Here is a 23433-nt window from a genome sequence, read left to right as displayed (position 1 = left end):
TTGTCTCTTTGACCAGTGCTTATATGGCCAAGGTCTCATGACACAGATAAACACCATTAAATTATTAACTGTGACATATTTGCACAGCTCGTTCAGGTTGGCTGACAGTAAATGTGCAATACAGGGAGGAGGAAGAGGATTCACATAAATATGGCAATTAATTGATTCTTGGCATATACTTATATCATGGCTACATAGCAATTGGCCATTAGAATTATATGTTCATTCAGACAAAGGATGTCCTGAATCCGTTGCTATGACAATACTGTGGGTTTCACAACATTGGACAACATATGGGACCAATGCTATGGAGTTGAAATATTACTCTCACTCACTCACTCACTCACTCACCTACCTACGTTTCATTTCTGTAACCTGTGAGACATGTCATCCTTGAATGAATTAGATAATTAGGAAGAAATAAGATGCCTCTCATGATCGTTTTTGAAAATCTAATAATCATTTAGTTGTTGCCTCGACAGTTTCTTGTGTGAAAAATTATCTAGCTGAAATAAGTCTGGCCATCATGGATCATACATCACCATATATATTTCATTTCCCCGGATCTAAGCCATTAGAAAACAGCCTTAAGGTATACTTGATGGGTTGTCTGACAGGATTATGAGGGATATAAATCTGGTTATCACCACAATCACAGATCAGGTTGATACCTATGCTGTATCACCTGCAGGAAATCTTTAATTCTATCCAGCTAGAAAAACATTCAATTTCAATTCCAGCTTGACAAGAATGTTTTCCTTCTAATCAGATCTCTTCCTCAGCATTGAAGAGTGAATTTGTTGCATACCAGTCGGTTGCAGCTACCTCAGCCAACCAGGAATAATTGCTGAGGCAGCAGATCAGTATGCTTACCATCTCTCTAAGGATAGATATGATCATTCCACCAAATCCTTTTTGGAACATCACTAGACATTATTTTTCAGCAGCTAAAACCCCTCACTCCCTCACAGGGACAAGTTTGCATCTTAAGACGTACAGAAAATGTTGATCTTTGTCATTCATAGTAACAGCCCGACTGAGGAGTAAGAGGCGACTTAATGGATCGGGTGGTCAGATTCGGTAACATTGATTGTGTGTGTTCATCATACCCTGATGGTGTGGATGGGTGCTCGCAATATCAATCACTGGATTCTCTGGTCTAGACTTGATTATTTACAGGCTGCTGAGTGCAGCATTAAGCAGCAAAAAAAAAAAAGTGTCATCATAATATCAGCATGAAAGTGTACTCTGAAATCTCCCTAAGAAGGGATCACAAAATTCTTCCAGTTTTGAGAAGAAAAATAGAACACAAATCCCTGCTTAAATGGTGATAACTGAAAGAGGCATGATGCTATGTGATTTATTTTTTACATACTCATCCTTTTAATTATACAAAGGTGAGCTTCTGTACCATTGTGGGGGCACGGGTGGCCCAGTTGTCTAAGGCGCCTTGATTTGCTGAGCAGAGTTGCATCCCTTGGGCACACCAGGAAACCTATGATTGTGGGTTCGAATCCCGGTACACCCCAATTATGTTTCTAGGTTTTTCAGCACCATACCTGTGCTCATGGGTTTCTGCATCACTTCAGGCTTTCCTCCCACATTAAGCTGACACGTGATATAACTGGCATACCGTTAAAAGCGGCGTTAAACCCAACTCACTCACTTACTGACTCTGTACCATGGTACTCTAATGTTCTGATTAACATGGCAGGCTAGACTTGCACAAGTCTCTAAGGCAATAATTATTAGTTTAAATCATAATTTCTAGATTATGTAACCAATAAGAACAAGTTGTCCCTATTAGAGACTGAAGATACCTAGACTTGCCTATTAGGAGGCTAGAATTACTACACATCCAGGGACTTATTTTTCAGTACAGCCTTGGAGCAAAGCTAATGGCTAGCCAATTACTGTGTATAGCATTTAGGGTAGAGATGTTAAGTGGCTTTTTTAAAATAAAGAGTTGAGGTTGATGTCCTTAGACCAATAACATTCATCCCCTGTCATCTTGTAGGAAAAGTCACTGAAAACAAATGCTTCCAATTTGTCACTCGTCACCTCAAAAGAAATGCCACATCAATCATTACATTAATGCCACTAAAATATCACCAGGTTGGCATTGGTGGAAGTCTCCCCCTTCCAGATGCTTCAACTGTGTTCCGTCAGTTCCTATCAGATGTCTGACAACTCTCATCTGAACAATGTTCTTTGCCATGGTCCACTGACCATCAGTGCAGGCAATCTGGCCCGGGGTCATCCCTCCCAGCTGGAAGCTAGCCCAGTCTAGCTTATCAGGGGTGGGTAGGGGGGTGTAAGAGGGAACTGATAGCGCCCAGACACAGACAGGGAGCTATCCTACCACACATCTTATTCCTGATGTCACTATGCTTTAAACTCACGTTGGCCTTCACAATATCAGACAATGCCAGAGTTGAAGACAAAATTCTGCAGTCTACAGAACACCATTGTAGATCAGATACATTTGTAATGGGTAGCACAAAGGGTTAGATCATATCACTATTATGCACCAAGCAGCTTGTGTGGGAAGATAATAGGCAAGGTTAAAGCTTCTAAGCCATGGTTACAAATGACCAGATAACAAGGTTGGACATCGAGGATTGTAGGAATTTGGCAGCCATCTCTGTCTACAAAGATATACCAGTGCTGGTGGGGCTGGGATGGTTGTTGAAAAAAATGCATTGTTTCAGAAAACAGTGAAATAAATGATTTTACAAGATAAGAATTGTTTTTCATTGACCATGCTTGACGTCCTGAAGAAATGTGTTGTGAAATAAAGATTGTTGAGCTCTTCCTTTCATAGAAAGAGCTGTCTTCCAGCATTAAGACTGCAAGTACACTCTGTCTCCAGTGTATGAATTGTTTTCCAAAATTCACTGGTCAGGAGGCCATTTTAGCGAAAAATGTTGCAAACCCACATCAAATTCTACTTGCCCTATTTAATTGGAGGCTGCCAGTAACTTGCAGTATGTATTAAAATAGTCTTGAGAGTATTATGCTCGTGAGAGTAAGTTGCTTGGTACTACATGTTGGTCTGACTTTTGTGGTACCCAGGTAGTTCTTAGACTTTCACATGCATGGATAATAATGTACTTACATGCATATCTGTCATAATCAGTGTACAGCAAAAACCCAGTTTCCAATAAGCTCAAAATGAAAACAAAATGATGTTGACATTAACTGACTTGATGATTCATAGAAAATAGTAGAAATTAATAAGTATTGACTAGAATTTTCAACTAGATAGTCGGGCCAGCTTCACAGGAATGTTGCTAGTGCAATTTAGAAGTCACCGGCATTTGGCTCGCTGACAGGCAGCTATTATGAACACTGTATGTCTCTAACACAAATCGCGGACCCCTCCTGCCCTCAAAATGAAATGGTCTATGTTGAAGTATGTAGGAGAACAGATCTGGACTTAAGACACTCCTTTGAAGAACTTGATTGACAAATGGGGGTGAGGTGAGGTGAAATGGGGTTTAACATTGTGTCCAAGATTATTGCACTTATATAGTGACGTGCATGCACGTGTGTGTGGCTGCTTGTACTAGTCCAGACTGATGCCGGTTTTATAGTGCTAGCCGACTGAGATACCATGGGGCAGTTTAACATGAATACCTCACTCAGACACAGTATACTGACTCCGAGCTGATTAGTCCTTGTTTGATTGCCCCTTTAAATGCTGAGTGCCAGACAGGGTAACAACAAGTACCATCATTCAATGTCTTTTGGTATGACCCGGCCGGGGATCAAAACCCGGACCTTCCTCTCTACGATTAGACCATGGAGGTGGTCGATTGACAAATGGAACTTCTCTTGTTCCTTGAGTTCAAATTTTCATGGCAGATAGTACTGCCTTTATCAAACAGATTGCTTGTCTGTTACTGTGTCCTGTGTATTGTCTTGTGTTATATTACATTGCTTAAGACATATAAACAATTAGACCTCTTATAGTGACCAATAAAAATTGGTGCTGGTTTTCTTCATATTTAGTTGGGTGTAATTTTTGTACAACCTTGTCATTCTTTTACTGAGAAATCAGATACTGCCGTGCTTAATGTACGGACATAATCAATACTAAACAACCATAAAGGATATTCCAGTTTATGGAGAGTTATAAGATTAGGGAAACTGAGTAAGCTGATGATAGATGCAGTGCAATTTAGAGCATGGCCCAGCCAGATTTGTCATTTAAATGTTGGCAGCCCCCCAAAGCAATCTTAAACACCCTTACATGACCGAATTTAGCTAATACCTTTGATAAAGGTACATGAAAGAATTTTTTCTTGTTATGTCCTTACTATGCATTTAGAGACTTTGATTTATTGCAAACTTGTGAAGAATTGTCCAAGTTTCTTTGGCTATTGGGAATGCAATGGGATTTTAACTTTAGAAGAAAGTGCTTGTGAAATGCATATTTAAGTATTTTTAAAAAATGATCATATGTAGGCTTCAATGGTTTCTTGTCCAAGTCAAGGGTTAAAAAAGTCCTTTTCTCGAATAATTTAGAATGGAAATTATGATCAAAAGAGAAAATAGCTCCAATCCTTTTATCTGTTGAAATCAATCATACTTTATGCATTCATCAAAGGGAAGTGGGGAAATCTAATTCATGCAAGTTATAGGTACAATGAATATTGATTTTGATCGTACAGTTAAAATTCATGATCACACTTTGTAAGTATATTGTATTAGTGGAATCTTGTTAAAAGGAATGATAGAAGATTTGTTGGTGATTATTAAGTTTGCCATTTAAATGTGGTGCTCCTGAGGTGACTATGACTCATAAATCAGTTGCACTGGACTCCGGCTCATTCAGTTTAATCTCTATCAACATCATACAAGTTAACAAGACTTGTCAATAATGGCGATCTATATATAGTCAACATCATACAAGTTAACAAGACCTGTCAATAATGGCGATCTATATATAGTCAACATTATACAAGTTAACAAGACCTGTCAATAATGGCGATCTATATATAGTCAACACCATACAAGTTAACAAGACCTGTCAATAATGGCGATCTATATATAGTCAACATTATACAAGTTAACAAGACCTGTCAATAATGGCGATCTATATATAGTCAACATCATACAAGTTAACAAGACCTGTCAATAATGGCGATCTATATATAGTCAACATTATACAAGTTAACAAGACCTGTCAATAATGGCGATCTATATATAGTCAACACCATACAAGTTAACAAGACCTGTCAATAATGGCGATCTATATATAGTCAACATTATACAAGTTAACAAGACCTGTCAATAATGGCGATCTATATATAGTCAACACCATACAAGTTAACAAGACCTGTCAATAATGGCGATCTATATATAGTCAACATCATACAAGTTAACAAGACCTGTCTATAATGGCGATCTATATAAAGTCAACATTATACAAGTTAACAAGACTTGTCAATAATGGAGATCTATATATAGTCAACATTATACACTTTGACAAGACCTATCAATAATGGCGATCTATATATAGTCAACATCATACAAGTTAACAAGACCTGTCAATAATGGCGATCTATATATAGTCAACATCATACAAGTTAACAAGACCTGTCAATAATGGCGATCTATATATAGTCAACATTATACAAGTTAACAAGACCTGTCAATAATGGCGATCTATATATAGTCAACATCATACAAGTTAACAAGACCTGTCTATAATGGCGATCTATATAAAGTCAACATTATACAAGTTAACAAGACTTGTCAATAATGGAGATCTATATATAGTCAACATTATACACTTTGACAAGACCTATCAATAATGGCGATCTATATATAGTCAACATCATACAAGTTAACAAGACCTGTCAATAATGGAGATCTATATATAGTCAACATTATACACTTTGACAAGACTTGTCGTTGGTTGGTTGGGTGTTTTGTTGTTGAACGCCATACTCAGCAATATTCCAGCTATATGACGGCGGTCTGTAAATAATTGAGTCTGGATCAGACAATTCAGTGATTAATATCATGAGCATCCACCCACGCAATTGGGATCGATGACATGCTTCACCCAAGTCAGCCAGCCTGACCAGACCGAGCCCATTAGTCGCCTTTTACGACAAGCATAGTCGCCTTTTATGACAAGCACGGTTTGCTGAAGACCTATTCTACCCCGGATCTTCACGGGTCTCAAGACTTGTCAATAATGGAGACATAGTCAACACCATACAAGTTAACAAGACTTGTCTATAATGGCGATCTATATATAGTCAACATCATACAAGTTAACAAGACCTGTCTATAATGGCGATCTATATATAGTCAACATCATACAAGTTAACAAGACCTGTCTATAATGGCGATCTATATAAAGTCAACATTATACAAGTTAACAAGAACTGTCAATAACGGAGATAAAGTTTCTTCTGAAGCTGTTATTAAAGGGAAGGTTTTCTAGCATGATGAGGCTTGTAAATACCAAAGTTTCTACCATTCTGGCACTTACCAACAAAATTACAACCTTGATGTACAAAATTTTGTGGCAGGATGTTTGTGTTAGTGAGATGAGTGCCAAGGCCGTACAACTGAATTGCTGGCGGGTAACATATGAACCAAGAGTGGGAGGAAGGGAGAGCACATGTTCGCCTCTCCACTGACAACCAAGTACACATGTGAGGAGGCAAGATGTCCTTGGTGTCAGTGTCTAGTCTTGCTGCTAGTCTGGATACCTTTGGACCCTCCCCCATAAGTATCTGAAGGATTCCATGCATGTCTGTAACGGCATTGAAAGTTGTATATTGCTACAGTTTCAGGAAGAGATTCTCTAGGTTCCTATGTATAAAATTATTTGTCAGGGTACTCAGTTATTTCAGACATTAGGAGCAGATCTTCCAGGTACATTATACCTCATTTAAATGAATTCTGTTTATTTTATAGATGTGAGACTTTGCCCCAGCTCAATGTTCCATGTTCAGTTGTAACTGTCCAACATGTTTGCTTGGTTGAATTGTGTTTTTACCAAACATCCAATTTCATTGTTGTGGGCATCTATTTCCTGATCTATTCAATTATACATAGAAACAATAACGGAACAATGTGTAAGAAAGTGTGCAATATCCCTTCATTGATTTAAGTCACATCCTGACATCTTTGCATAAAAGAAACACTTTCCCCAAACATACACTAAATACATCATTTGACATCTGTGTCTGCATAGACTCTGACATCAACTATCAGTGGAGGCATAGACTGTGACATCAAGAATCAGTAGAGCATAGACTGTGACATCAAGGTTCAATAGAGCATAGACTCTGACATCAAGGTTCAATGGAGCATAGACTCTGACATCAAGGTTCAATGGAGCATAGACTCTGACATCAAGGTTTGTGAGTTCCTCTCCATTGTATCTGTGGCCATTGACAGGAGTCTTGGCATGCAATTCACACCTTGATACCACCAGACTGGAGATACCCCCTGCAGTCAGTAATGCTTAGTGATGTAGATGGTACAGATCTCCGACTGATGTCAGCACAGATGGTGGGCTTGCTGACCAGGCCAAGATCTGCAGTGCTCTCCCATTCACATCTGAAGCTTCGCACAGTTTACACTCATGCTGAGGCTTGCCATTAAGCCGAGGGAGAGCTCCTACCTCATGATGTATGCCGTAACGTTTTCGCCAGTAATAGACTGGAGATACTGCTGATCAATTTGTTCTTCAAAGGAGGGTGTGAAATCAGAGCAAACTCTGCATTTCAGTGTTTCTTTTCTGTTGAAGGTTGAAGTTATTTGATCTGTCATGCAGTGTTCTAATGTCTCACAACAGAATGCTGTAAAACTGTGTTCATTTTATTCTTGGTGAAGTGGGAAGTAAATCTAACGTTTGTGATGTGGGCTCTGGTGTATTGCTGCAGTGGTTGCTGGATATTGACCTAGTGCATCTGCTGTAGTTCCTAAATGTATTGGTGCAGGATGTTTGAGGGATACTGTGTTGAACACAGTGGAGGCTCCCCAATGCTCCCATCGCCCTCCCTGATTTGAAAACCACATTTGAACCCCAATGATGATGACATGAACATATACCGGTAATAACACATGCATATATATAAAATAAAACATAAAGTAATACCATCTTGTATTAAAATTTGTGTCTGTCTTCATAAAGTTCAGGACCGGTGAAGGTTCCGGGGTAGAATAGGTCTTCAGCAACCCATGCTTGCCGTAAAAGGCGACTATGCTTGTCATCAAAGGCGACTAACAGGATTGGGTGGTAAGGCTCGCTGACTTGGTTGATGCATGTCATCGATCCTAATTTCGTGGATCAATGCTCATGATGTCAATCACTGGATTGTCTGGTCCAGACTCGGTTGTTTACAGACTGCTGTCATATAGCTGGAATATTGTGCGGCATTAAACAACAAACAAACAAACAAATCATAAAGTTAACATCTTCACAAGCACTTTGACCACGTTCCACCCATTACATAATGCTGGATCTGCCTCGGGAGTATGGTGGCAGAGAGGGGTCATCACTGAATATCGACTCAATTATGCCTGAGAGAAAGTCATCTTGTTTTCTTCATTTTTAGAGGTGTTTATTTTTCATTAAAGAAAGCAGAAATTTTTCGAATACTACCTCTGGAAGGAATGGTGAAATTTTCTCAATATTCACTCAGACATAATAACTGTTTAGATGTAGGTGATTTTTTAAACAATCCACGAATTTCTGCGAAAAGTAATCAATTGTTTTATGGCCCTAATTAGGAGTTTTATGGGACCATCATGCCCTGAGCAGGTCATGTCTATGCTCTGTAAATAAATCAGGTAAAAATCTAAAAATATACTACTCAAAAGAAGTCTTCCAATTGTGGGTGTTTAACTTGTTTTGAGTAAGTTTAAGTGTTTCTCTGCAAATGCCATAATACTGTTGTCTGTAAATATTCTTTTTGACCATTGATTTATAATCAGCTTGCATTGTGTCTCTTGTCTTGTACAAAGTAACATGTATATGTACTTGCATATCGTTTGATAAACATGATAAACACTGCTGTGTCAATTGAGTAAACACAGTTCATATGTACTTGAGTAAACCACACATATGGACAGACATTCTTATCAGTGTGATCAACCACACAGTTAACATTGATAATAATATCAAGTGCATTACTATGATCATCTATAACATGATATCAGTCTATATATCTGGTAGATATTTACATAACTTACATCAGAATGCAGAACTTGTTTAACAACCAGCCAGTTTAATACACAGAGTGCTTGAAAAGTGAGCCTTATTATACAATAATCGGTCCAACTTACCGTATGTCTAGTCTCTCCTGGCGAGAGAGCCGACTTAACGTCAGTCAAACTCTATTTAAATACAAGCAGGTTAGCATTGATTTTAGTTTCCCATATCAGTGTATAATCTATATGTAATTTACTATTTGTTCCAGTTCATCTAGCTGTAAAGGGTTCAGTTTTTAGAGTCAAGGAAGAATGGGGTAGTTTTGTGAATAAACCTGCAATATGAATAATGTAAAATTATTCACAAGTGTCCTAGACCATGTTTAAGTGTTAAGAGATGTGACTTACATCATCCTGCACAATGCATGTGTCGCACCCGAGGGTTCTAAGACTCATTAGTCCCGTGAAAGAGCCAATTAAGTTTTGCAAATTTTGTAAATATTCGCGAATAATCCGTGGAGTTTCTGTGGAAATTTTGCAAAATAAAGTAAAAGACTTATGCATTGTGGTTCATGTGGACCTTGCTAATTTACTACATTACAACATAGTAAACACAAAGACTCAAAGATGTGTACAGTCTACATGCATGTATGCAAATCAGATAGCAGTATATATCTGAAGCTAACAAATTTGTCATCTACAAAATGTTGAAAATCTCTCTGTATTATAGGAAAAATAGCGGTGACAATTATTGGAATGGATCACTGAAAATCAACAAAACCCTTTTTAATGAACGGAATTCTGGGAAATATTGCTTTCTTGCTCATTCTGTTGCGATCTCACTCTATTGCTTTCTCATTTTTGCTATCACTTTCTTGTCTCATGTTTGTCACTTTCTTGTCTCATGCTATTGCTTTCTTGTCTTTTGCTTTCTCGTGCCGTTCTATCGCTTTCTCGTCTCATGCTATCGCTAAAGTTCTTGTCTCATGCTATTGCTTTCTTGTCTTTTGCTTTCTCGTGCTGTTCTATCACTTTCTCGTCTCATGCTATCACTAAAGTTCTTGTCTCATGCTGTTGTTTTCTTGTCTTGTGCTTTCGCTTTCTCGTTTCACTCTATCACTCTCTTGTCTTGTGTAATCAGTTTCTCGTCTCATGCTCTCGCTTTCTCTGATCTTATTCCTTTCTCGTCACGTTATCGGTTTCTCGTCTCGTTTTATAGCTTTGTTGCTGCTGTAATTAAAGCTTGTTAAAACTGCCGACCCGTTATCCCGTGGAATTAATATTTTAGTTATTACTAAGCAAGTTTTCTATCTCCAAACATTTTCAGGTGCAAAAACTACTTGAGCCTTCAAAACATTTAAAATGATATACCTTTTTAGTTATTTCTTACTTAAACTACAAAGAAATCCAAACCAATACAGGATTATCAAAGAGCTACTATGGGGTGGTCTATCTGGCATGTGAAGAACTGAGTTCACATTTACATACAAAACACTTTTTGTCTTACTCAAGATATGGGAGGATACTTGTTAGAAGCAGTTCTACATAATCAAAGGATTCATCCCATTTCCATCGAACGAAGAATTTAAATGATTCAAATGTTGATATTGACTTCACGCTTGACTTTCATCCAGAACTGCATGACATTCAGGGCTCTAACCAGACAAGAGCTGTGCGGGTACACTCAAACGGTACTTTCAAACAACGACTATGGCCCATAGCATTTGAGAGAAGGAAGATGTCACTTAAACACTGCTTTCATAGGTCGGGTAAAGTTCATCAGCTGATTGCTCTCAACTACTGTGTTGACTTGCGGCTGGTATAAAATGCCAAGAGTTTGATTGGAGAAGGTGTCTGTTCTCATTCTGATTATTGTCCATTTTCAGTAAAGTTCATAGAGGAGATGAAATGTCCGAAAAGACTGCTGAGTGTATCTTCTGGTCTCCATCAGACGTCACTAAGGCGACATTTACAGATTTGCCGGTCTTTCAAAGTCCAAATGATGAAAAAAATACAAATACAAATTACTCCTTCTTTTATTACCGCGGATCTTCACTTAAAAAAATGCATAAAAAGTTCGAACAAAAGTATGATTTCATTTGCTCCGTGAGTGTAAAGTAAAGGGAAGTCACTCTGATATTTCTTGCTGGGATCCTTCTCTAATCCCATCAAAGCTTGTCAACGCAAAGCGCAGTGGTGACCAGTTTACATCTTTCAACACTTAGACTGGCCAAGTCACGTCAAAATAGTTTATAATTTTATTAACCTACCTGTCATAGCATTCATTTTTTAAATCTATCACATTTCTCAATGTATGAAATACATATTCCATTTCATTTTATCATTTTTTTTATCAATAGATTAAAAGCTTATTCACTGTTCCCGCAATGTTATCAAAAATAATTCTCGGACACATTCTTCGACAAAGGGTCCTCATCAAACATATCAAACAGTAAAACAAAGATGTTTCAAGCAAATCTTTAAATATATTATACAAAGTAATAAAATCAACAAAAATATATCTAAAGGTTGACAACTGACATCTAAGTTATTATTTCCATCTTTTTGTGCGATCGCATGTAATGTAAGTCAAGTGACATCTCAGCTTTCGTCGCCTTGATTTCTCGGTTCGGACACGATCACAGTCTTTCATGCCCAAATATATGCATAAGAAATCTTTGTCACAGCTCATAGTTACCTAGCACTATACATCCATGAAGTTCCATATTAATGATATAGATCACGATTTCGGTGAAACAATATAAGTTTTTTTAATGGATACTGACATGGCAGCCTTTGACATAAGTGTTATTCATACGAAGCTTCGAAAACGTAGGTATTTCCTCATGTTAGTGAACGGACAGCAATTATCATCGGAAAATGGGTGATGACAGATATTAGTTATGAATGTTTTAGCTGACATCATTTTAATTTAAAACAAAGTCAACTAAGTTGTAAATGAATTATATAAATAATGTGATACACTTAACTTTCATATTTATAAACAATAGGATTAATTAGGCCTTTCAAATAGTGTATAGCAAAACATGTAGTAGCAAAGTTGTTTTACAAGCAGATAATATTCCCTTGATAAGTGTTGGCTTCATCTGTCATACAGGAGTCTCTGGGAACTTGGTGTCACAGCAGTAATCTTCTGGTTGGCTGGTGTTGAAAGAGTTAATTGTCGCCCATGCTTGCAAAATAGCGGTGTCTTTCATGCATTTCACCCATGACATGAATATTGTTTTATTACCCTTTGTGCACAAGCTGAGATATAATTAAATGTTCTTGAAAATTGAGTTGTTTTACATTTGTTACTCCAGAATATTTTGTTTATACCTACCTAACTTTTTAGGACAAAGTTCAAGTAAAAACTTTCTGAGGCTTTTTTGAAAACAAATTAAGAAAGTTGGCCTACCTCACTTTTGAAATGAGTTTGAAATTCATAAACCAAGAAATGTAAGTGTGGGCTGAAACCTTGTCTCGTTAGTGTCTGGGTTAACAGTTATTCAACATTTTAATTAGCTGATTTGATGGAACATGTCCTTGTCAACTCCGTTCATGTCGATTTTTGTGAAGCTGTGATAAGACATGCCTGGTAGTTTTCAATGTACTAACGTCATGAAACTTGTCCCTTATCTTTTCAATTAGGAACATGGCGTATTGATCGAGATTTCAAGTCTGGGTGTCCTGTTGAGTAACTATCAGTAGGCTAGCCCACACGTACATAGTAACCACTGACTCTGGTCAGTCCTATTGACTTACGTCTTCCCATGAAAAGAGCCTTTGTTAATGAAATCCCATTTATCACTGTGTTGGACATGGTATAGATTAGTGTGCAGCTAGTCTGTCCAATGTGCTGGTGATAGTCATGAATATTAATGATGTAAGGGATCTGAGATGTGATTCAACTAAATCGTGAAAGTTTGTTTTATGTAAGCTAAGGTACAAGTAACCCGGAGGCATTTCTATTTATTTGTACTAAGCTTGACTTGGGCACATTCAAATAACAGCTCCAGATAAGCTTTTGGTGTTGTGGGTATTTTACCCATGCATTTTAAAATCATCGGGTATCAGTAATTCTATCTGGGTATTCAAATTTCTGTTACCCACTAGTTTTTACACATGTGGGTATTTAAGTTAAATATTTAAAAACACTATTCATCTAGTCCCTGCAAACTGGTGTTGTGTGGGTTCAAGAGCTTTATAGGACTCAAAAATACCATGATACTGCCACAAGAAAGTGTGATGGCAAATGATCGTGATGTAACTGTCATCGTGGAGTTTGGCAAGGTTGACGGAATGCCCGTTTATAATTTCAAAATAAGTTGCTGATTTGCTATTTGAATACGCAGGGTTACTTCACAATATTTTGATGCTACCCACAAGTTTTATTTTTGTAGATTATCTGTAATGTTCGTTGCGTATGTGATACGCTTGGATTTTATTTTAAAGCGTATTTCTGCATTTCCGATGCGTATTTTACGCAGATACACAGCTTATCTGGAGCTCTGAATATCCTCTAAGGTATTTCTCTGGCAGGAAAAGATGTGGGATAAAAATGGTCTTCAGCAACCCAATGTTTGAAAGAGGTGATTATCGGTTTTGGGTGGTCAGACTCGCTGACTTGGTTGATGCTTAATTATCTTCTGATCCCAATTGTGTAGATCGATGCTCATGATGTCAATATGTGGATGACTCGATAATTTACAGACCGCTGTAATAGAGTATTGCGATGACAGAGAGAATTATTAAATAACCAAACAAAAAAGGCATACCTGCTGAAGATACTATTTGTCTACAACCACATGAGTTACTTATGATGTCTACTTCCAAACATTATAATACCATATTAAAATAATTTATACAATATTTGAAGTATTTTTACATGAATTTACACGACATATTTAATACTGCAAGTTTAGAACAGCACTATCTACCCCGTCACGCTTCAACTTTATGCTGAAAATAGAACACTTGCCCCGCTAGGTGGCTTGGCTTGTGCCAGTCAGGCTCATCTGACTCTCAAAATTAGTTACAATGACAATAGTTACAAATCAGTTAACCTAACTTTCCCAACAAGAATATTGTTAAAACCTATCATGTGCAACAGAATTAAACGCCAGAGAGTCATAGTTGATGGAGCCACATGTTCATTTTTCAATACAGAAGTTTTCGCGCACCAATGCTTGAACACGCTAACACAAAACATCACTTTCCAAGGTGTTTTTTATGAAATATTATGAACACACTGTGCAAATGTAATCTAGGTACACTTGGGCAAGAGTGTCAGAATGGTGGGTGCGAATACATACCTGAATTCTTCCACTGCAACAATGAAGTCTTCCTTGTCCACCACGTCTGTCAACAACAGGACTATGCCTGATAGCATACGCATGTACATCCGACTGATAATAACCCCATGTGATTTTGATTATGGTACCAACATAGACCTGGCGCATGGATGTGTGTTGAAACCAGAATCCATTATCACAATCCATTGTTTTATCTTTGTGAAATGTATATCCTCGTAGAGATATCGACACAAAGGCTTTGTTGTCTCAATCTGAGACAATGGCAAATTGTGCTTGACTAAGTGCTTGGTGATGTGAGCAATACAACATTGATATCATATGAGAATACAAGATTACACTGTAAACATCTGATTTGATGTAAAAAAAATCAGCTTTAGGTTTTGTAATACGTTTTGTGGCAGTGAGGCAGCATGTCAAAAAGATATAGAAATTGCTGGGACCAATATTTTGTTGTTTTATAGACGGACATAGCAAAACCTTTACAGAGGTATTATTTTAGGAGATGCTGTGTTGAAGGATGCTCAGTCAGGAAACCCTACTTGTAATTTTGACTTTTGTTTAAGAATAGTTCATTTAAAGTTAGTGACCCTTAGAATAAACAGTTTCCAGATATTAAGATTCCAGATTATTAATTTCATTAAACATTCAACAGATATGCTTTATCATACAAATAAATTATGTGATTTTAATAACTAGACCAATCTTAATTTGGGACCCCGCAAACTTTTATCAGTGATACTGACTGTTACAAAGGTCCAAATTGAAAGAGATACCAAGCAGGATATATGTACATGCAGACTCATTATGTTTAATAATATATTAATAGTCTGGACTGCACTGCGAGGAGAAAGGAAATGTGATACAAACATATTAGTGTTATAAAATATATATGCTATGAACATTTAGCATTAGGTTCTGTGTAATATCTCAGCTGACATGATGCCAAATCTTTGCTTAAAATGACACTTCAAAATGTTCACCTTTTGATATTTGAACAACCCTTCAACTGAAATTGATATTTGCATTTTTTCTTTTTCAGAGAATTATTTTCTACCTCCTATGTTGAAAAGAGATACCATTCCACAGGCAGCAGTATTCACACGCCTCACCCTCTCACACAGGTAAGGAAAACAGGATAGAGAGAGACCTTGTTAGTCTGGACCCTGTTTAACCTGAATGCATCCATGCAAGAGGACATTACAATTGTTTCTAAATCCATTTTTTTTAGTAAATCCGGGTGATTTTACTGGTATTTATGCTGTCCTGAAAAAAGGGGTTCATTGTACATAAGCCTGGTGAGAACAAATTTGAAAACCCCCCATTCTCTAATACAGGTGAAAGAACCCAGCATACTCAAGTGTAACCCTCTATCACAGTCAGCAATGTTAGACACCTGATTGATGTAGGGACCACTTCTATTTCACAAGAATTCCAAAGATTCTTTAATATGTCTTGAACATTTGTGTTTTGAAATTTTTATAAGATATGAAAAGCATGCAATTACCTGTGCATGACCTTTTTATATTTTACACTCATTTTCTTGAAATGTTGTAATAGTCTCGGGCTAATGAGAAGAGAAATAGACAAACAATATTCAATGTGAAGTCACCAAATGGCATCACTATGTTTTGCTAATAGTAATTACGGACTGCAAAACAGTGATCATTTAAATTCTACAGTCTGTGACTTGAGCTGCTAAAGCCTGCGTCTAGTACAATTCTGTTCGGTCTTGTAATCTCAGCTAATAATACCATATTTTCTTGAGTATAGTGTGCACCCTAGTTTAATGCGCACCCCCCTCTAGCGAATTCAGTATTTTGGAAAAAAATAAATGATTTTGAATATTATGCCCAGAAAAAATTACACCGTACCCCTTCAGCGAATTCCGGTAAACGAACAGGTGATGAGAAACTTGGTCAGTACAAATTCAAAATTGGAGATAAAAATTCACCAGACATGTTGATTTACCGTTTAAATAGTATTTTCTGTTCTGCTAGACTTTGTTTTACATCCAGGGATTAAGATTACTTTGTGTACTTTCTCGTAAACTAAGCCGGAAACAGCAATCAGCTGTACACACTAAGTTATACAGAAAAATGATGCAAGTTTGGATTGGTAGTCTCCAAAGTTTTTGTCACAGACTGATTTTATACATTGAAATGATAATCCAAATTTCTTATATATTTTCAGAGGCAAAAACATTGTTATTACCATGGCACAGTTCGGTATTCCCCCGACTCCATGGTGGCCTTGAGCACCTGTGAAGGAATCAGGTGGGTACCTCACATCAGTTCCCCCAGTCCGACACTTGAATTGTGTACCCAGTTATGTACTGTATTGGTGTCAGTTAGGCAACACTTAAGTCCAGAATGTGTTGTATATCTTAGTTACCAACAATGTATTTAATCAATTATTATTTTAAGTGTTCTCAGTTACTAATAATTTTGTCTGATTTATGTTGGTTTTATTTTTCTGATCCATCAATGATATGAAAGCCAGTCAAATAAATACAAATTCATACATACTATTTTTATTTTCTGACTGTCTCAGCAAGCCATGCATCCAGGGTAGAATAGGTCTTCAGCAACCAATGCTTGCTGTAAAAGACAACTATGTTTGTCGTAAAAGGCGACTAACAGGATCGGTTGGTCAGGCTCGCTGACTTGGTTGATGCATGTCATCGCATCCCAATTGCGTGGATCGATGCTCATGATATCAATCACTGGATTGTCTGGTCCAGCCTCTATTATTTACAGACCGCCGTCATATAGCTGGAATATTGCTCAGCGGTGTTAAACAACAAAAACAAACAAACTGTGTATGTGTATGTGTGAGTATGTGTTCTGAAGTCCAGAGGAATCTAGGTTGTAGATGTTTAGCATCTTGTGAAAGTCAGTTGTGCTGAAACACTTAGGAAAGTCATGAAGTAAGTTGATAAAGCTGGGCCCTGTGAGACACTGAATGACTGTGTGATGGTTTAACACTACGTCCTGCCTATCCCCTGATCGATCATGTTGATTAGTTGTTAGGGAATAATGGTTGGAAATAGGGTCGGAATTTGAAAAGTTGATTGTGTTCACAACATTTCCTTGATAGAACTGCTCAATGTTATACAGTTAGCTGAATGAATGAATGAACACTACTGTATTGATCAAACAGCATTTGAACAGTAGACGTAGACTTTAAACTCCCTATCAAATACTTACCAACACATCATTGTAAACATATTGACTTTGAATACGTGTTTGCTGTTAATCTGGAGTGATATCATTTTCATATGATGTACTAGATTGTGAATAACAGTACCCAACTTACCAAAGCTGTCATCTCCTCACAACTGTCCGTAATAGGGACAATAAGGCTGAAAGAGTTACCTCCCTTGATTCTTCAGTGTGACCAGTTGTGCTACTATTTGCTTTCAAGTAATGTTTCTGAGTTTTGTTATATTTGTATCTTATTGAACAGAATGTACTATGTTTCTTCTTGAATTGATTATCTTATTCTTGGGGCCTTTCATTCATGAACTTTACATAAGCCATGATCCATTCAGTGAGCATCGGACTTTAAACCAGTGTCACTGACATGATAGAAGGAGTTATTTCCCCTGCCCTCCATCACCTAATTTCAATGTTATTTGATCAAATTATTCTCATTTTAGAAGAGACTAAATATTGACCAATAGATCACATTTGTAATCAAACCATTTGGAAGCATATTTGGGATCTAGTTCTTATTATTTGCTTAATTGGAATTAATCATCACAACTTATATATTTTGTATGTAAATTATGTTCACTATAACTGAAAATGGCAGTGATTTAAGGTGGAGGAGTGTGATGGAACCATCGAATCGTGCCTTAAACTAATGAGTAAGGAAAATAACGAGCTTGGGTGATGCCAGGCTCCTGGGCCGTGTCCTAGAGGAATTTGTGATGGGGCACAGGTCGCCCCCAGGTGACCTACCTACTTTGTGGGATGCCTGGGTTGATGTGATCTGCCCTCCTAACATTGAAAATAAATACCAGACTTAGTTGCTAATTTATTAATCACTGGTATATTGTTTAACTAGCACTTTAAAATTCATAATTGAATAAATTCTAACTCATTTGTATTGATTAGAAGGGCTTACATTTTAAATTACAGTTTTACTGGTCTATAGAAGCCGACAATATCATTTATTTCTTGACGTAGACATAGTTCTGTCTTAGTTCAAAATGATATTTGTATTATTAGTGAGGATTCCAGGTTAGAATCATCTTCCCGAGGCTAGAGAGTTAACTGACTATAAAAGTCCAGTTTCCACCCTTGCCGAACTAGGCTGGAATTCCTGGGCTCGATCGTATCGCCACCAGTGGCTATTACCAGTTATGTCCCTTCTAAGCCTCTCCTATGGACCAATCAGATTCAGCCTCTCGTATCACTTGCATTTTTTTCAAAGAAAATGGCGGCGCCCAGTCAAGACGATATGATCGATAATCAAGATCTATATTGTGATAATACCAGTCTTACATCGCGAAGTGCATCAAATCACGTGAACACCTTGATTAGAAACATGAACAGATTAAGAAAGTATCTGTTGACAACGGGTTGGCGGTGCACATGCTTTGCAAATCCTGCAATCGACCGATATCTGCACGACAGTTGACGAACCGGATTTCAACTTTGTTGCGGGATTTTGATTGGACTATGCATAGACTCGTTAGTCCAGCCAAAATGTAACTCCATAATACCAGCCTAGTTCGGCAACGGTGGAAACTGGACTTTTATAGTCAGTTAACTCTCTTGCCTCGGGAAGATGGGTTAGAATAGGTCCCCACCAACCTATGCTGATCACAGAGGTGACTTTGGATAGGGTGTTGAAGTGTCATTGTATCCTGACAATGGGGATTGTTACTCATGATGTCAATCACTGGAATGTCTGGTCCAGACATGATTATTTACGGTCCACTGTGATATAGCTGGAATATTGCTGGGTGAGAGGTTAACAACAAATAAAAAAAGTCATCAACATCATGCTTATTTATTGCTCACATACCACAAAATTTAGATCCGTTTAATAATTGATGTTAATGTAATGGCATTCTTGATGAAAAGAATTATTCTGGTTCTTAACTTGGAATGAAGTTGTTTAATTCACAATGTAAATTGAACAGTACAGATGTCAAATAGGTCCACTTTGTAAAAACAGATATATTGGTGAAATATTTTATGATGATTGTTTGTGGAAGATGGTAATTGGGTAAGCTGTAGTCGAAGTTGCACAACATTAACTATACACCTTCGTTTAATTGGTTTCAAAGTTGTGCCTTAAACTAATGAGTAAGGAAAATAACGAGCTTGGGTGATGCCAGGCTCCTGGGCCGTGTCCTAGAGGAATTTGTGATGGGGCACAGGTCGCCCCCAGGTGACCTACCTACTTTGTGGGATGCCTGGGTTGATGTGATCTGCCCTCCTAACATTGAAAATCAATATCAGACTTAGTTGCAAATTTATTAATTCCATTCATTTTCTAAAACCATAAAGTTTAACTATTTGTAGTTTGTAGTGCTTAAATCTTATAACAAAGTTTTGCTATACTTGTGAATATAGAAGCAAAAAATATCATTTCTTTCTTGCAACTGAAGTGGTTCTCTCTAATTCAGGTTGATATTTGTATGATCAGTGGGTATTCCAGGTTAGAATAGGTTGTGATGTGATCTGCCCTTCAAATATTATAATGGAAACGATGACATGCTCACTTTGAGCCATGTAACAGTCAGTGGTGATAGTCTGTAGGTCAATATTCCAAGATGCTGAAAGTAAATAATTTCTGTTTACATAAGCATGTTTGATTGTAGGGAAATGGTTTATGATTTTTCAGGATATTATCTTTAAAATGCCTGTTGTTAACAGACTTGTTGTTTTTCTCCTTCAAACTGTTTTAAACATTTTTAATTCAAATATTCAAATTCTTAATATATACCGGGTATGAGATATTGAGAATAATTAACAAAAGTGGGACAACCAGGATAATAATGAGGATAATAACTTGGGTACTTGTGTTGGGTGGGTTCTGAGTAAGACCCGGGTACTAGCGCTGGGACGGGGAACTTGGGTACTTGTGTTGGGTGGTTCTGAGTAAGACCCGGGTACTAGCGCTGGGACAGGTAACTTGGGTACTTGTGTTGGGTGGGTTCTGAGTAAGACCCGGGTACTAGCGCTGGGACAGGTAACTTGGGTACTTGTGTTGGGTGGTTCTGAGTAAGACCCGGGTACTAGCGCTGGGACAGGTAACTTGGGTACTTGTGTTGGGTGGTTCTGAGTAAGACCCGGGTACTAGCGCTGGGACGGGGAACTTGGGTACTTGTGTTGGGTGGGTTCTGAGTAAGACCCGGGTACTAGCGCTGGGACGGGGAACTTGGGTACTTGTGTTGGGTGGGTTCTGAGTAAGACCCGGGTACTAGCGCTGGGACGGGGAACTTGGGTACTTGTGTTGGGTGGGTTCTGAGTAAGACCCGGGCACTAGCGCTGGGACGGGGAACTTGGGTACTTGTGTTGGGTGGTTCTGAGTAAGACTTGGGTATTAGGGCTGGGACGGGGAACTTGGGTACTTGTGTTGGGTGGTTCTGAGTAAGACCCGGGTACTAGCGCTGGGACAGGTAACTTGGGTACTTGTGTTGGGTGGTTCTGAGTAAGATCCGGGTACTAGCGCTGGGACAGGTAACTTGGGCACTTGTTTTGGGTGCGTTTTGTGTTAAAATTTTCTAGCATGAATTTTAAGGACCAATAATATCCTGAGATGAAAATGTGAAACATAGTTGTCATCAAGGAATCTCTTTCTTTCAGAGGCTTCATCTCCACCGATAAGGAGAGTTACCATATAGACCCCGGTCATGGGCATCATAGGTTATTCCGAGACTCAGACCGGAGGCGGCGAGACCTCAAGTGTGGTAAGAAGGACATCAGTTATTGCTGCTCTTGTGTCACTATGACTGCTATAAAGAACATGGATCAAGAATGACCTATCATTTTTTTTTAAATATTGTTCACAAAATGATCTGCCTGAGTTGAAGATTATGAGGCATGCCCACTTAAAATGTTCCTCCGAGGTACCCATGCAGAACACAACCAGTTTGATTATAGCACTGATCACAGATTACATGTTCTGTGTCATTTCAATTACTGTCTGTCCAGCGAACCACGTGTCTGTTTAAGGATTCACATGTCTGCTCGGTGATTATTAGTTCACATGTCTGTCCAATGATTGACATGTCTGTTCAATTATTCACATGTCTGTCCATTGATTCACATGTATGTTAATTGATTCACATGTCTGTTCAATGATTCATATATCGGTCCAATGATTCACATGTCTGTCCATTGATTCACATGTATGTTCAATGATTCACATGTCTGTTCAATGATTCACATGTCGGTCCAATGATTCACATGTTTGTTCAATCATATATTCCAGGAACAGATGGCCATAAAGCAGATTTTCATTCATCAAGAACAAATAGAAATGTCCATAGCAGGGTAAGACATTTTTTATTTCTATTGGGGAAAGAGGAAAGATGTACAACACCATGTACAGGCTAGACACGGTCTAGACAACATGCATCTTTGTTAGACTATTTCGGTGGGGATTCGAGTTCAGAATAGGTACAAGGTACGTCATGCTTGTCATATGAAACGACAAGTTAAAGGGACAGTTAAAGGTATGACATATAAGCCCAACACAGCAAAGGCTGTGGTTTGCTGCCATCATGGATGAATGTGTGAAGTCCATCCCACTGATGTGTTCCCTGCCGTGATGTACTGGAATAGTGATATAAATGGTGTAAATCACTACACACATACACATAACTTAAGACTTGTTTCATATCTTCTCCTGCAGTGTATTTCTATTCTATTGTGTTTATCCTCTACTGTTTCAAAATAATAATGATCAAGATTTCAGTCAACAAAGCGATCGTGGCTCTAAAGGTGGCATCACATTTTGTTTGGGTGAACATTGCGAAAACAGTTTACAAACAAGTTTGTGAAATGTGTCAAAGTGTTGATTAGAAGTAGAATCAGTTTCTATTCTCATCAATATTGTGGGCAACATTTTAGTGGATTCAAACTCTGTTTTGACATGTGAATATGGTTGTCAAACAAACACTGGTGGCTTACAGCCAATCAGATACTGTGTTGATATCAAATGACTTTTGCTTATGCCTACTACAAATGGCGTTGGGATTTGGGGGAAGTGAAGAGGATCTAAGTTACAGCAAAACATACTTGTCGCGTGAAAACACAAATTGACAAACTTTTGGAAGTTTTTGAAACTGTGTTTGCAAACTTATGTTGCGTGAGTGAATCCACGTTAAGAGATCATTAATCCCATTGACTTAAATCTTAGCTCTAAGATTGCTTTGCGAAACAGGATTCAGTCTTATTCATTTCTTCAATTTCTCTTATCACAGAAAAAACGAGACATCCACGGCCCCTATGACAGCAATCAAAACACTCGTTATGTGGAGCTGTACCTTGTGAATGATTATAGGACGGTGAGTTCATGACTGACAGAAGATAATGTCAATATTCCTTTGAAAGTCTCCAGGATGTTTACCCTTATCTGTACTTGTGTTTAGTATTTTAGTGTGTAAGGAAGAGATCTTGGTGATTTTGGAGTAATAAGTTAACAGTTGCTAATCTTATATTTTTGAATGATGTACTGTATTCTAAAGGTAGGCCAAAAATTGAAAGTGCAGTATGTATTGATATTGTAATGATATTTAGAGAAGTTTGTCGTCTTTTTTTTAGTGTTCTTTGCATGATTTTCATTTTTCTGGTTGACAGTATGAAAGAAATGGGGGAAATGCCACGTCGGTCATCCGGAGATCTCAAGACATCACAAATATAGTCAGCAGGGTGAGAAGCTTAACAGATGATACATTTCAAGCAAGAAA

General features: G+C 37.9%; 1 protein-coding gene and 2 non-coding genes across 4 annotated transcripts in view; all 3 read left to right on the top strand.

Annotated features, from left to right (window-relative positions):
* The window catches only part of LOC124151713 (disintegrin and metalloproteinase domain-containing protein 9-like), a 122165-nt gene that overhangs the window by 85321 nt on the left and 13411 nt on the right, over nucleotides 1-23433 (top strand). For both annotated transcript variants that reach the window (XM_046524306.2, XM_046524305.2), the window contains exons 4-9: nucleotides 15541-15622; nucleotides 16692-16774; nucleotides 21326-21429; nucleotides 21954-22015; nucleotides 22948-23031; nucleotides 23324-23395. In XM_046524306.2, coding sequence (XP_046380262.2) covers nucleotides 15541-15622; nucleotides 16692-16774; nucleotides 21326-21429; nucleotides 21954-22015; nucleotides 22948-23031; nucleotides 23324-23395 — 487 coding nt within the window. The remainder of the gene's footprint in view (nucleotides 1-15540; nucleotides 15623-16691; nucleotides 16775-21325; nucleotides 21430-21953; nucleotides 22016-22947; nucleotides 23032-23323; nucleotides 23396-23433) is intronic.
* LOC124151731 lies at nucleotides 18353-18501 on the top strand. Its single transcript, XR_006863402.1, has one exon. It is a non-coding gene; the product is annotated as a U12 minor spliceosomal RNA (small nuclear RNA).
* Nucleotides 19803-19951, top strand: LOC124151730. The gene has a single exon (XR_006863401.1). It is a non-coding gene; the product is annotated as a U12 minor spliceosomal RNA (small nuclear RNA).

Source organism: Haliotis rufescens, unplaced genomic scaffold (assembly GCF_023055435.1).
Source record: "Haliotis rufescens isolate VD_foot unplaced genomic scaffold, xgHalRufe1.0.p SCAF_64, whole genome shotgun sequence".
NCBI classification, from domain to species: domain Eukaryota; kingdom Metazoa; phylum Mollusca; class Gastropoda; order Lepetellida; family Haliotidae; genus Haliotis; species Haliotis rufescens.
The sequence above is the reverse complement of the archived record's forward strand: the minus strand, read 5'-3'. Positions and strand labels throughout refer to the sequence as shown.